Source organism: Psittacula echo, assembly GCF_963264785.1.
Source record: "Psittacula echo genome assembly, chromosome: 4".
Taxonomy (NCBI): domain Eukaryota; kingdom Metazoa; phylum Chordata; class Aves; order Psittaciformes; family Psittacidae; genus Psittacula; species Psittacula echo.
In genome coordinates this window covers 28,529,095-28,544,930 of record NC_137738.1, presented here as the reverse complement: position 1 = coordinate 28,544,930, position 15,836 = coordinate 28,529,095, and the positions used below count along the sequence as shown (strand labels likewise).

Below are 15,836 nucleotides of genomic sequence, written 5' to 3'. Positions count from 1 at the left end.
CTTAATTGATTGACCTGAACTTCTACTGACTAATACAACAAATTAATTCAACTCATTAATACCCAACTAATGCATGCTAAAATAATATAGAAGCCTGCTCTTAATTACTCAAAAAAGAGAAAAAGAAAGTTTTCCAATTCATACATACCACTGATTGGGCCAATGGAATTACTCATAGCATATCGCAGAATCTGCTCATCTCTGTTATACAAGACAAATACACCATCCACTGAGAGCTGCTGAGTAGCAGAAGTAGCATGGTGAGAGTCATCATGAATGCATTCATCAAATGAGATTGTCTGTCGCCACTGATAAGCGCCTGTGTACGTGGAAGCAACCCCATCCCTTTCTGGCTCTGTCACTGTGTACTCCCTCGTGGATGACGACGTGATCACTGGAACATGGCAACAAAAACACTAAGCAGAACAGAAAAGCAAAATACTATGCCAAATGCTATCTGTAGACTTAAGATACAGGCTGAGCAGTGTAAATCGAAATTTCAAAGTCAAGAAGCTATGAAAGCGGACGTATTTCTGTGCAAAGGAATAGGCACTTGACTAGGCTTACCCTGTTGTCAGGTATCACAGCTTTGATGAATGAGTCACATAATTTATCTTGACATTTCAAAAATTTAACTTTATGAGTTGCCAGGTAAAAGAAGGAAAATTCAACTCAGGAAACTCAGAGGTTTCTTTAGATGAATTTAGTACTGGATCTGTAAGTGAAGGAGAAGAGCCATCTCACCAGCACTAAACTATACCCACTTTTAGTTCATTGTAGGATACTTGCCTTGGATTTCAACACAGTCATGAAGAAGATGCATGTCTGAGAGCTCTTGAATGCTTCACAAGTTTCCTACACTGTGAAAAATTGTTACCAAAACTCTTCAAAGCAAATTTGGGCTTGTGGGTTCTCCCACCGACAGAAAAGCTCCTCAATACTCCACTATTCCTGGGCATTCCACAGACTGCTTTCTCTTTATTGCTCTTTGCTGCTGCTCAGCCAGCCTAGCTGTCAACACCTCAACCTCACTTTGGTTTTGATGTGTTAAAGTATCCATAATTTTATCCAGGAAGAGGAAAGCAAAAGAAGGGAGATTTCCCTGTAAATGGTGAAACAAAGAATGGCTCTCTTACCAGATCTCAGAGTCCTGGATAAGGAAAAGAGAGAGAGGAGGAAAGTACTGAAAAGACAACAGACGAAATTGATCAGGGAATAAAGAGGTTCCTAATTATTTGGTCAGTTTTTTCAAATTGAGCTCAAACAATACTGACAAATGCATATCACTACCGCAAGGCACAGTTACTGAAATGTAGTTTACATGACACACACTGATAAATAACTGGTTTGCACACTCTCAGACAAGACCAAAGCCCATTTAATGACATTACCACAAAAAGGTATACAACCGGCACAGCTCCTACTGAATTGTTGTGGACCCTACAAAAAGCTTTGCAACTTGTACAACTGCCATCAGCAATGTAAAGATAAAGCCAACAAAAAGGGAAATTGAGAGTATTTTGCAAACATCAGTTCACAAACAGTTAAACAATTTTTTTCAATAAAAGTTTCAGGAATATTTGCATTGCCCCACACAAAATCTATCTTCTTTTGGGACCTGTTCCTAAGAGGCAAAAATCAACCTTCTGTAAATCAAAGGCTTCTAAGTACACTTGCTAAGAAGGGAATAAAATGATGTTTTTCAAATTGTCTCACTGTAGGATCGTTTACTTTCTTATAATTTCATTCTTAAGGAACCTTACCAGAACTGGAAGTGTGATAGAGTTCAGTATACGGTTCTATATGGACTGATGCACCAGATGAGATCTCAGGTATTCTGCCCTCCATTTCCGTGCTGATGGTAAGGTGACCATGTTCATCAATTCCGCTGAATTTCTGCTTAATAACAAGCTTCTCATTGTTGCCAAGAAAAGTGACTTCAGTTTGCCGTGTGAACTCACCACCTAAAAAATGGCTTTAGTTAAACCACTTGATATCATATTTTGAAACATATGCCAAATCAAAATGACACTTTCTATTCAAAGTAATGGTTCTAATAGATAAAATATAAATATTTCCTGCAAGCTTTGATGCAGCGTAATTGCTAATGGTTTGGGTTTCTACAGAAATAACTTTCAGAAGTATACTAAATATGATTGGATGCTGCGTGGAAACTATCTTCTTAAGCACTGAACACACTAAATTGCAAATAAGCCTGAAGAAGCAGGGTTTGGGATTTTTAAATTTAAAACAAACAAACAAACAAGTTCCAACAAAACTATCAACAGTAGGTCTTACCCTACGAGTGAAACATCAAAAGAGTTGTACACTTCAGAGAAAAAAAACCCATTAAGAATACAGAGAGTTAAAAATAAATAAATAAATAAATAAAAAAATCTGGTACAACAGTTTCCAAATCAAAACCAGGTGAAATGTAGGTTGTAAATTCCAGAACAAACTTAAAACATACCAAATCCAAGAACCCCTCCCAAAACAAATGGTTATGTGCAACTAAATTCATAGCAAAGGGCTGTAAAGGATAAAATTTTATAAAGAAACACATGTTCTTGTGAAACAGATTGGATCTACAGCTTGAATTCATGTGTAAAACCAACCAGATTTGGCCTCAAACTCTCATGAAAAGATGTAATTGTGAACTGGGTTTTCCCTCCAAAAGTTAACTGAATCACTTGCACCATAAAGCAATTGCTTCTGTTCAGAATTTCAGACCTTCAGGAGGTCAGATATTCATTTCTCTTTTGCTCTGTTGATACAATCAGGCAATTAACATGTCAGACCTCTTGCCTTCTTGCAGATACAGGGACATCTTTCTTCAGTGGCTCTGTAATCTCTGCTACCAAAAATCAGATCCTTTTTAATAATGACTTTCTTGCAAAGGAACTGGAAAAGACATTCTTCTTCCCAAAAGACTTATGTGCTTGTGCACCAATAGTAAATTAAAAATCCCAATATCTGCACACTCTAAACAAGAAAAATGGTGAGGTTGGTTATGAAAAAAATCTATTTTCAGCTCTGAATAAACATGTTTTCATCCTATATTGCTTCTAAATATACACTTCTTTTCTCTCAAGACAGAGGAAAGCATAGCACAGTTTTCTAAACACTATTTTAACTTGGAAATTACCAGTAATGCTGAATCCATTTTTATATCCTTGCTGTTCCACAGCAAACATCCATCCTATGATACCTCCAATAGAGGCAAGAGGCAGCAAAGAATACCCCAAAGTCTCTGGGATTGTGCTGATAGCAGTGTAGGCACGCCCTTGGTTCATCACAACATAGGAGTGGAGATCAGTGTTCTCGAACATAACTGGAACAGGGTTATTTCCTACAAAGATTCTTCCTTTGACCTTCCCGTTGACTCTCTGAGGGGAACCTGGCAAATCAATACAATCCATCAGAACAAAATGATGGTTCTCACATTCTTTCTAAGGAACATGTTCAGAGTGTTCACTATGTTAAAAGATATTAGTGTTGAAATAAAAGGCAAACAAACACTCACAGAATTCAAACAGGAAACCGCCCACAAGCAGTGTGTTAATTTACTTACGCATGTACATATGTGCCTGTGTGTGTGTTGTCATTATACAGATGAGTAAGTGGCCAAAACTGCCAGAAGAGATGCCCTCATTCACAGTTTTAACTGTTAATTAACAGATTGTCCTCATTAACAGTTTCTTCTGCAACGATAACTCTGTAATGCTGGTACAGTATCTCTGACAGTAAGTGGCATACAGAAATTTCGTTTGAAGATCACACTTCATATCAATAGCTAATGAATGTAAATTTGTTCATTCCCTATTAGAAGGCTAACACAATTAGATATTAGAATAATTGACCTATTATTCTAATCTATTCTATTTTTTGACTCAGTGGTCAAAACTATTGACCATTTTAAAGACTGTCAGTGTTTTACACAAGTAGCTACTCTGTATTGCTAGTTTTCTTATGTATATAATTTCCTACATGCAAATTCAAATTCCATTATCACCAGATCCTTCTCTTTCTCCGGAAAATTCAGTTTCATGAACTGAAAGCTAAGTAGTAGCTTTTGCTTTCCTGTCTGATAAAGCACAAAGTCTGCAGTCAGCTATTTCGGTTATTGAAATGTATCTATACTGCAGGTCATGTCACTGAGGATTACAAGTGTATAAAATAAGGAATTCCTTGATGGATTTTACACAGGAACAAAGTTTAAATGAGTATCTAACAAAAATCAGGCAGATTAGCCTATTAGTAAAGAAGTTTAAGTCAAACAAAGAGGAGCCATGCTCTTTAGTTTAACAATCGAAGTAGATTTGTTCATCCTCTTTGAACTGTCCGTTTCTAGAGTAAGGACAATATCAGATTATAACACATTGGACTTTCATGACTAATTCTAGGAAAATAAAATAAAATAAAAAAAAAAAACAACAAAAATAAAAATAAAAATAAAAAAAAAAAAAAAAAAAACAACACCAAAACACTGGATGTTACGCTAGTTACTATAGTTACTACGCCAGTTACAGAAGAGTTTATTTTAGGCTGCCAGTAACATGCATCAGGCATTTTAACATGACTTTCTAGAAATAATAATCTGCTTCATTCAAAAAGCCACACCATTTTAGAAAGCATAGCTCACTTCCTAAGGTATCTTTCAATACCTCTCAGTGATAAGTCCTTCAAAACATATGTAACCACATCTTTTCTTGTACTGAACAGGTCACCTCATTCAAGAATGCCATGTGTAATTGCTGCTTGTGTACCTCATTTTCAAAAACATTACCTTCTGCTATGCACTGTTTGCCATTTCCTTTGTAACCAGCAATACAACTGCAACAAAATCCGTTGGGATAATCTTTGCAGATGGCATGAACAGAGCACTGGTGGCGGTTGTTAGCACAGGTCTGTTGGACATCTGTGTTGTAGCGAAACACTGTAGAAAGAAAGACCAGACGCTTATACTTCATGTAATTACTATAGTGTTCACATATCCCTGCTTTAGTTTAAAATATCTCTAGACTAACTTGATTAGGGTTTTTTTTTCATTTTCTCTGAATTGATATTTGCTAACCTTGCAATATGCAAGTAACATTCTACTATTTCAGAGAAAACATCAGGGCTTCCAGGTGTTAGAAAACCATTTAATTCTATTGACTTCAGCCAATATGCTGAACTGTCTTAGTGAAATTAAAACACAATTTTAACCTGTACTTGTTTCTAAAACAAGGAAAAAAGGAGAATTTCCAACCTCAAAATGAAACACATCAATACGGTACCCAGGACCATGCACCAGCTGATGCACCCTGTAATCCTAATTGCTTTACTCTTTCATTTCATGGAGAAAGCAATTCTCACATCTGCTTCAAGAAGCAATTAACATCTGGACAGTCAGTCACACAGTTTTGAATTTCCTATAAACACCTGCTCAGAAGTTAGAATTGCTAATCCCACCCTGTAAAACTTTAGGCCATGAAACCATAGCCAACATTTTTTTTACAAGAGTTACTATTGCTAACCTTTATTAAATAACCTGTAGTCAGTAACACATCTGTGAAAGGAAAAAAAAAAAAAAAAAGCTAGATTTCACTAGAACTGATCAACAAATTCTTACCAGGAACAGCCACTTAATGCAGCTGTTAAAGTTAAGATCATACATTTAACAGCAGTCCTGAGCAAAAGAGATGGGGAAATCAGTTCTCACCAAGAATGTGTCATCTTCAGGAACATGATATCTCTGTAGGAGGAATCTTTCCTTCAGAGGGATTCAGATTCCATAGACACACTGAAAATGTGCTGTCCTGTGAGCTTGACAGGGAAACTATTTTACCAGACTGACAACATTTGAGTCTAAGTTGACATCCAAGTTAAGTAGCTTGATGAATAACACAAACTTATTAAACATGTCTAGATTTTCAGATACGAAGGCAGTGAGAAGGAAACAGATTATTTCTTTAGTACTTCCATTTTTTGCGTGCCTCTGGGTTTTCACAGCCTATACATCTCAGAAGGACCCAAGCAGTGCAAAAGACCTTACCTATACCAGTTTCATCAAATTCTTCCACATCTATGACTTGGGGTTGCTGTGGGGGAAATTGCTGGACCTGGAACTGGCGAGGTGGGGCTTTTGCTGTTGGGAAATCTTGATGACTGTAAACAGACTCAGTTGAAGGTGTTCCAGTTACACCTTGGTATGAAGTCAGAAAGTCTTCTTCAGCCAGCTGAGGAACACTATACGTAACGTAGTGCTGATCCTCCTCTGTGCTATCCGTACTACTGGTGACATACTGCTGTCGTATTTCAGTGGAGCCATAATCTGACATAAATGGTTTTGAAGTCATGTCCTGGTCTTGTTCATTGGACTCTGGGCTCTCCAAAATGTTGCTTATCTTGGCAGGCACAATACTGTCAGATGAGCTGCCAATCTCAAACACCCAGATACCTCGCCTCCCAGCATTGCTGCTTCTACCAAAGATAAGCACACACCAAATCAAAATTATCAAGTACAAGTTGTGTGGTATTTCTAGCCTAAACAAAATGTTATCCTTCACTGACAAGTATCAGGATGAAACTGTTGAATTATTTTATCCACATATTTATCTAAAGGTATAGTTTATTCAGCTATAAAAATCCCTGACAGTTTGGGTAGCATTTTTTCCTCCACGCCCAAAGCTCTCTTCCTTTGAATTTCTAGCCTTCTTGTCTCCAAAGTGATGGGAACAGAAGGAGACAGTTGATCTTGCTAACATTTACTAGAACTTCTTAACTCATTCCCTTACCTTCTTGTTCACCCTTTCTTTTGAAAGAAAAGACTGTCCAGGATCGACTATGAAAAGTTAAAGTCTAAGTGATCTTATTTTTAGAAGGGATAGCTAAATAGCAGTTTATACCACTGACAATGGAACCATGGACTTTCAACAAATTAGACCAAAGTCCTCATATTTCTCATGAGGGTGGATATTTGCCAATGGCAGCCTTTGCAATTTCTTATGCAATGACTAATGGGATCTTATTATTTCTCATTGACTCATACTACAATTAAAAAAACCACAGAACTCCTCGATGGTTTCTCGGGGAGTTTAAACAAACCAAAAAAGCATACTTGTGCAGGTTTCTAATGCTGTCTTCATCATTAGCAATGACATTGTAGGATCCTGGCTTTTCCCAGAAGTAGTAGTTCGTAGAGGCTTGACTAAAGCCAACCAAAGCGGGAATATTTTTACCATCTTTCTTGGAGTATGTGCTATAGAACTGCAAACTATCTTCTGGATAAAGGAAAATAGCATAGGAACTGGAGTCAGAAGAGGCTAAAACAGCCTGGAATGTGTTTCGCTGGGGGGGAAAAAAAAAAAAAAAAAAAAAAGAAAAAGCATCCATTTACTTATGAAAAAATAGTCATGATCAATAGACAACAGAATAACTTATTTTTAAATATTAAGTCAAAATCATAATTTCCATCACACATAATGCATCAGGTTCTTCCTAGGAGAAATAAGTATTACACATGCTTAAGTTTTGCTAAGGCAGTTTTAGCTTTAGCATGCATAAACATTAAAAAGGAAGCATTATCAAAGGTAAGTTAAATCTGTTAGAACACAGCCAGAGAGGCTGCCTAAAACACAACAATTCTAAGTTCTATAACTTGCGTAGGATTCTATATCACCTCCTTAAAATAAAAGGAGTGATGTGCTAGATTAAAGAGAAAAATTCTGTAAACAGAATATTTAAAGAAGAATTCAAGCTTCATGCTGCTGCAAGTATCACCTCAGACATCAGTTATTTGTTACTACCTGAGTGTAGAGCCATTACTATAAACACAATGGTTGTGCCTAACGTGACACAAGAAATTAGTCTTTAACAAAATAAGGTTTTTTAAGTTGTGTTAATGTTCTCAACTTTAAACACTGTGAGCAGAGTTGTCAGATGAGATAATTATGGTGCATAAAGTGACATGTTTTTGCAGGATAGTACCTAACACAGTTTTAAAAGGGAAAACTGGTTGCAAGTAATAAAAAAAACAAACAAACAAACCACACCAAAACAACTTCAGACTGCTTCATCATTCAGTACTAGCTACAAAGTATTTCTGTAAATGCAATGTCACCTGTCCAAAAGAGTGCCACAGTTTCAAGTTCCTATTAGTCCACATAGTTAGAGAGTTTGATGTCAAAAAGACTTAAAGAGTCTATTAAAAAATGCAAACTGACTGCATTAAATGTATGGAGATGGAGGGCAGGATATCCTATGATTTCAGTTATTACCACAACAAACTTAACATTGACAGTAAAAGTTGTCAGGGAGTACAAAGAAATCAGCTATGTAGATTCAAGTATTTTCTTTTGAATTAATATAATACTGTAAATTAAAAATTAAGTAAAAATTCCAGAAACTCCTATTTTGCTACAGTTTTTTCAACAGTAAAATACATTCTGAACTGCATAAGATCCCTTTAAACACAAAGGAATTCAAGCAGTCAAGATAACAGGTTATGGTGTTCAGCTGACCATGTGTTCAACGTGTCTTAGAACTCACCTTTTCTTTCAAAGCATGACCTTCTCTCAATGCCTGGTAGGGAGCCACAAGCTTCCAGGTAACAATGACAACACTGCTGGGATCAAAAGTAGTCTCAGGAAAACCTCTTTTGATATAGTCTGATGCAAGTTGCAAGACATCTGAGGATGAATCTTCTCGGTAGTACACATTTCCACGTTCATCTGTTGTGTCCAGGTCAGCCATAAAAGGAGCAATAGCCCCAAAACTGATTGGGAATTGACCGAGATATTTTTCTTCACTTGAAGGTTCATTCACTGCAATTATCCCATTAGTGGTAATCTAATAAAAAGGTGGAAATTATAAGATAGATACTGTTCACATGGCTGTCTCCCACACCAATGTGCTTTAAATCACAATATTTCAAGGTTTTTTGGTGGTTTTTTTTTTTTTTTTTTTTTTTTATCCTGTTTTGTCAGGAGTCCTGGGATTTCAGTTGTCCTAAACCAGATGTCTACTTTACAGGTAGACCAACCTTTTTTCCTTTAGATAAAGATTTTAGCTATTTAAATGTCAGACACTTATTGCCTCTCCTAACAAAGACTTACACCACCACCACATTTCAGAAGTTTCCAAGTCTTTCTCAGGCTGAGACCCAGCACAAACCCTCTGTGAGTCTGTCAAGAAATGTATACAGATGAGTGTCAGCATCACTGGGCATGGAAAGGACAAAGCAAATATTTGCAACAGCTACTTTTTTGGTTAACCAGCTAGCTAGATTCTTACCTGGTGTAAAGTAGTGTAGACTACAGAGATGCTCTATCAAAGTAATAGGATATCCTCTGGGAATCTGGGCTTCTACCATGAAGGCAGAGGAGGACATTCAATCTGGACAATTTAGAAAGCTGTCCGTTTCTAACAAAGTCTGATGTCCATAAAAATAAACCACAAATGGGCAGGGGGAGGAGAAACTGAAGAGCTTTGTCTTGTCCCACACAACAGGCCATGTCATTGCCATGAAAACTTGGTTAGGAAGTCAGGATGCAAGTGGATCAGTTGGGCTTTCCTTGCTACTACAGAACTGCCTCAGAAGCTGACAGAACTTCTGAGTGAAGAACTAATTTATACATAGATGCCTATCCAAAAAAACCTGTTCTGCACTGAAGTATTGTAATAGTTTAGGTGAAAGTCTTCTGGGAAGATGCACAGATTTCCCTTTGTCTGGCCAGGACTGCTTTAATCTTCATTTCAGCCATCCTTCTAGGAACTTCTCTGCTACCGTGCAAGGTTGATTGCAACAAGCTGCTGCTCACTCTTAAGACATACTGTGAGCTCAGCTCCTATACCAGAGGGGCTAGGAGACAGTCGTATGGGAAACTGGCTCTACTACTTGGAGGAGGAAAAGGAGGGGAAAGACAACACACAGGGGACAGACAACGTACAACACCACATTAACATATATAAGTGAAATCTTGATATGAAAATGCATATATACTCGCTCAACAAGATTTAGCTGGTCTGTGAGATGATGACACATACAGGTAGATGCTGGGGCCTGTCCGAGCATGACAGCTGAAATCTCTTGTCAAACCAGAGCTCACTCTCACATCCACAGAAGCAGAGAGCAAGACTACAGGTGTCAGGCTTTGAGGCAGCACGCAAACTGCTCACACAAGTTTTGGGCTCTTCTTCCAGACATGTATGACACTGTATGGATCAGCCACTTAGAAATGTATTCCCAAGTGTCTGACTACCTAATAACAGGGCATATCTGACCACCTGCAGGCAGCCAGGCACTCACCATTCTAGAGCTGCTGGCACACACACATTCTCACTACTACTACATATAGCAAATAAAAGAAAGGTCTAGTACAGAAACTCATGTTACAAATCATTCCTTCATATGCAACACACACCTATATCTTGGAACACTCACCCTTTGGCTACCCACAGGGTCAGAGAAGGCCCCTTGCCACAGGCTAATGGTCAACCAGCTTGGTGCATAACTGGACAATGGTTAGCATGAACCATTAGCTAAGCTTTGTAAATAGTTCATATGGTATATCACACTACTTTAAAAATGGCTTGATATATGATGACTGCATTGTCTGCAGATGTATAATTTCGTTACCTGCTACAGTGAAAAATGCTAAAAATGTTACGATCATGTAAAAAAAAAAAAAAAAAGAAGTTGGCTTTATGCATGAACAGCATATCTAAGATATATAAGCAGTACATAATCTGCATAAGCATGATGGGAACACAGGTCATGTTGGAAAGTGAGAGAAGCAGCTGAATACTGTGATCGGTTTTCCTCTAACCATTTGTGACTAAACGGTAGCCACAGATCCTAAGGTGCACTGTGAATTTCTGGAATACAGCACTGAAAAGACTGGGTTTCCCCGGTCTAGACCCTGCCCTTGCAGCAGACATGCATCAGAGATCTAGTCCAGATAGGTTCCCAAAACTCTTATGACATGTTAGAAAATGCCTCAAAACCCTGTAAAGCAAAGCTGAAACCCTACTATATTATTATACTATACCAGTGGAAAGCAGTACGGAAGATGGGGGGGGAGGGGGGGGGATATCAGTCTACTTGCCAAGACCTTTTAGCAAGGAGATGCATTCCACCTTTAAAGCAATATATGTATGAGTAAGTTAGAAGTTCTTCCCTCCCTTCTCCTTGCTTACACTTTTTGTACACAAGCACCCCTACTCCCACTCTAACTCCTCTCGTGAGAGATGACTGATGTTTGAAGTATTTTAAACAAATTCCATGCTCTCCATCAGATTTGGTGTGTGCAGACTTTGTGGCTGCATGATCCCCCATTTATGGCAGAGATTAAAATAACATTAAGAGAAAACACAATCAGTACTAGTTAATACTACAGAACAAAGTCAAGAGCCCAAGAAATGACCCAACATTTGACCCTTCTCTTTTCACCTATCAGGTGCATGCTTCTGAATATTCATTTCCTATCTTGCTAAAAACTTAAATGCAACAAGCAATTTCATTAAGGAGATGCAAAAATGCCAACCCCATTTTCATTTTTTTGTAATTCATAAATGAGGCAGTTCAGTTTTAAATGTGAAGGGAATGCTTGGTTGCAAGTAGTCAATCACACAGAAAACATTTGCAAGCCATTAAAAGAAAATACACACACAAACTGCTCACTTTGTAAAAGGAATTTTTAGTGTAGAGAAAGAACATCCATTATTACTGAAAAAAAAGGTGCTTTTAGTTTTCAGATTTAACAATACATTTATTTTGACGGAGATGGTGAATAGTATGATTTAACTTTACCATGTTCCTTTTAAGGACACACAGATAGGTTAAAGTGTGAAGCCCAAATAAAGATAAGTAACTCAGGGTAAGTAACTGGTTTCATTAAAGTATCATTCCTGTCAAAACAGAGGAGGAAGGGGGCGTTGTGTAAAGACCAGCTGTACAGTACATCTTTCCTTTTAGGGTATTATACTATGTAACTTGACAAGAACTAACACAGACATATTTTTAGCATGTTAAACTTCTGGATTACACGCATAGTTAACATACATTCGTGGTTTGCGGCAGAACAAATAACACACTATGACAGGACAACCTTGAAAAACCAAGTGAGGCGAAGCAAGTACAAAGTAACAAAATACTTCAATTGAAAGAAAAGGAGTATCTGTGTGTGTATAATGGTAACTAAAGTTTCAAACAAATGAGGTACTTTCCCTGTTCAATGACTAGGCATTTTGAGGACTTGAGTATTTCTGAGCAAGAGAGTTTAGAAAAAATGTCATTTATTTGCATAATGAAGTGCCAGTTGACTTAAAGCAGAAAAAACTTTCTAATACAAACATGACCAACTCTTAATTTAGGAAGTTAGCAAAAGTACTGATCAAAAAATTGATCCAAGCTTGCCTTAAAGGACTCTGATTCTTCCCTAAAAGGAAGTAATCCCTAATCCTTTAACTGTTCCACACCAGTGAGCCCTAGTGTAAAATGCTAAAAGCTTAATAAAAGCATACTATTAAAACAAATAGATCAGTATGGGTTAGTGATACGATTCAGTGCTATAAATCTTGCCTAGGGAAACACCATTTCAAGGACCATAGTATGTCAAAATCTGTTTCCACTTATATTAAATAAAAGTTTTGTTGCCAAGAATTTTATGACAAGTTGACATTAAACAATCATTCCTTGGAATTCCTTGCCTTTTTATTCATGTGTAGAGCTAACTCAAACAACTCAGCTTCTCAAATGCTGGGGGAAAAAAAAAAATAGAGAACCCACACAGATTTGCAACTGACTGAAGGCAAAACCGGCAAAAATCAAGCACTGGAAAATTAAGATAAGCTTATCACACTATCCTGATGAACTATACAGAACGATGTATTACATGACAACTCAAAATCTGATTCAGATCCTTTATGTATTATAATGTGTCTCTACCAACAGCACACATCAATGGTATCAGCTTGATAATATTCACTATCAACTAGCAATACTGCAGTAAATTCTGCTTACTGAATAACATCAGAGAGCTTAATAAGTACTCACAGCCAATATACAATAAAGCTGTGTACTGTCAAAGAGCAGTTAAGACTGCTCAATACATTTCCTTAACAGGTATGCTGAGACCCAGCACCTCCTTTTCCTACCCCCATATAGTTTGTACTGTTGTGTTTTGCAATACTTGTGACAGATGAAATGCAAGATAAAAAGCCTCTGTATACTATGTAGACTAATACTAAAATGCCTTTCATTATCAGATTTTGTATTAAAAATCACCCTTACTTAGTACTGAGTAATCATGCTGACGAGAGCCCTAAAAGTGATTCTGGAACACAGCCTCTATACGGGTATTCCTCCAGACAAACACTAACTAGAACTGTTCCTGTTTCATGGCACAGGCAAGTAACAAGATCATTAAACTAAAGAAACTTTGTGTGGTTAACCAATTTACTGCTGTTTGAAATCACTGCCCCCTTTCTGTCACTTATCTGACACATTACTGGTTATCTTTGCTTCTCAGTTACAGGATACAGAGCCTGCTATCTTTCAGGAATATGCTTGTGCTTCAAGAAGTGTGGTTTTTACTTGGGTTGGCTAATCAGTGACCAAACTTAGAGTATGGGAGACAAGACAATGAACTAAGGGTCACACCAAAGTCTGAATTCCACTTAATACTTGTGAATTACTTGGTCTTCACTGCCAGTCAGTGAAGACATCCATTTCCCACATAGGCATAATTTGAATCCCTCAAAATTCTGGATTTTAGATGTAATGCCAGGATTTATATAGGAACAGGCAGGGTGGAAAATGAAAGAATATAACTTAAGTGGCAGCAGTAATGCAAGCATGTTAAATCTTTGGTGAATGCCCATAAAACCGACTCAAGTACCTGGGAACTAGATCACATTTTGAATAACTGTGACCACATGAAGGTCTAGTTTTCCAAGTGTTTCCATGTAGATAGGTCCCCAGAGCTGCATCTTAGACCCATGATGCTAAAACATGTTGTTTTTTTCCAGACAGCAAGGTGGGTTTTAACTTGATCAGATAAACACACACTGGGCCTTCCTTACTAAGGTCAGTCAGTACTCTTGCAGTATTTTGAAAACATGCTGCCATTATAAACTTTTTTTTTTTTCTAGCTACTTTTGAGCAGCTTTGTTCCAGACAATCTGTTTTCAATCCCACCTTCATATACTGAATGTCTTCCACTAGCTACAAACATGCACACACACCTCTGGGATGCAGATCCTGCTATAAGGCACGCACACATGGCTGAGCTCTGCCTGCAGCCCAAAGCCTGCAATTGCTCTGGGTGTGGATTTCCCCACCCCAAAGACCATTGAGCAATGAACATCTGAGAGTGACCAAGGCATTAAGGGGCAGAAAGCACTCAGTGCTCAGAGGTGCAAGTCTTGGATATGTCAGGCTGCTGGTTAGAAATTCATAGTTTCAGTTTGTGACTTTGGCATGCTGAAGCACACAAAACATAGACCATGATGAGGATGCTCCTTAACTGGACATACACCCTATGAAGGAGCACAAAAAACGTCTGGAGATGGTGCTCACTCTGGACAACCGGTTACGTTCCCTTTATCCTCTTACTGTCTGTTGTATCGCCTCCCAGTACAGGCTGCCGTGCACTGCAAAGAATTGGCAACAGCCACGCTGCGAGAACTAACACGGCCCTGATACCTAACTGAACACAGACGGAACAAGGAAGCTGTTTAGACCGACCTCTGGTCACGGAGCTCACACAACCGATGTGAAACCCAAGTACCACCAACCCCAAAGCAGGCAACACCACGGCAAGAAGGGACAAGCACCCCGGGGAGAACCCAACAGCCTTCCCATCCCTTCGGCAGCCGGAGAGGGGCCGCGCGCCCTCTCGATCCCACACTCACGTAGAGGGAGCGAACGGCAGCACCGTAGAACCTCAGCGGCACTCTCAGCTCCAGCTCCGTCGAGCGCACATCGTCTCCGTGCGCCAGCGCGGCATCGCCGCGCTCCTCGCCATGGGGCAGCAGCAGCAGGCACTCGGCGGGCAGCGCCAGCTGCAACGCCAGGGCCAGCAGCGCCCAGTGAGGGCAGCTCCGCACAACGCGCATCCCGCCGAGTTCGAGCGCGGCGGCGCCGTCCCGCCGATATAAGCGCGAGAGGCTGGGCCCGGCCGGCTCCGCGGCCAATGGCTGCGCTGGGGGCGAGGGGCGGGCGGGACTCATACGCCCCCCGGAGCGACCCGGACCCAGCTTCGCCCGCCACCGCGACCCCGGGGTCTGCTTCCACAGCCCGGGGCAGGGGCACCCCGCGGTACGTAGTGGTGTTAGCTCCGGCACGGAGGGGCGGTCTCCGGGGGGCGCTGGGTGATGAGGCTCAGCCGCTATCGGAATCAGAGGGTGTCGCTTGAGGGGTGAGGAACTCGGGAAGCTAAGTGAGTGCGGGGACGTAGGAGTTCGAGAGTTACTTTCCAAGCTGTGGCTCTTCTCCCAGAACCGCTGCGGTTTCCAAGTTAGTTAGGGAAATGCAGAGTCCAAGTTACTCCAGCATCTGCAGGATGTTCCACCAGTGTGGCAACAGCTAACGCACAGAAACAAAGTACCAAAATCGATGTGGAACAAACGTACGAGCCGCTCTGCTGTATTCTGAAATCATTTTGATGCCAGCTGCTTATTATGTGGGGAAAACTGAGAAATACACTGAAATGTATTTCATAAATTAATATCATCAATGACAGACGCGCACTTAGTTGTAAACAAAAAAAAATAAATCTGTAAATGAAAACTCACTGTTGATATGAGATACACAGAAAAGAAATATGGGATATCTAAATATATTCTTTCTG

General features: G+C 39.3%; 1 protein-coding gene across 1 annotated transcript in view; it reads right to left on the bottom strand.

Annotated features, from left to right (window-relative positions):
* The window catches only part of NID1 (nidogen 1), a gene marked incomplete at its 5' end in the record, with an annotated part of 42,939 nt that extends 27,837 nt beyond the window's left edge, over positions 1-15,102 (bottom strand). The window contains 8 exons of the mRNA XM_080616745.1: positions 149-394; positions 1,764-1,964; positions 3,146-3,397; positions 4,787-4,936; positions 6,038-6,465; positions 7,103-7,332; positions 8,533-8,832; positions 14,899-15,102. Of these exons, the coding sequence (XP_080472871.1) occupies positions 149-394; positions 1,764-1,964; positions 3,146-3,397; positions 4,787-4,936; positions 6,038-6,465; positions 7,103-7,332; positions 8,533-8,832; positions 14,899-15,102 (2,011 nt within the window). The remainder of the gene's footprint in view (positions 1-148; positions 395-1,763; positions 1,965-3,145; positions 3,398-4,786; positions 4,937-6,037; positions 6,466-7,102; positions 7,333-8,532; positions 8,833-14,898) is intronic.
* Between the last annotated feature and the right edge of the window lie 734 nt (positions 15,103-15,836).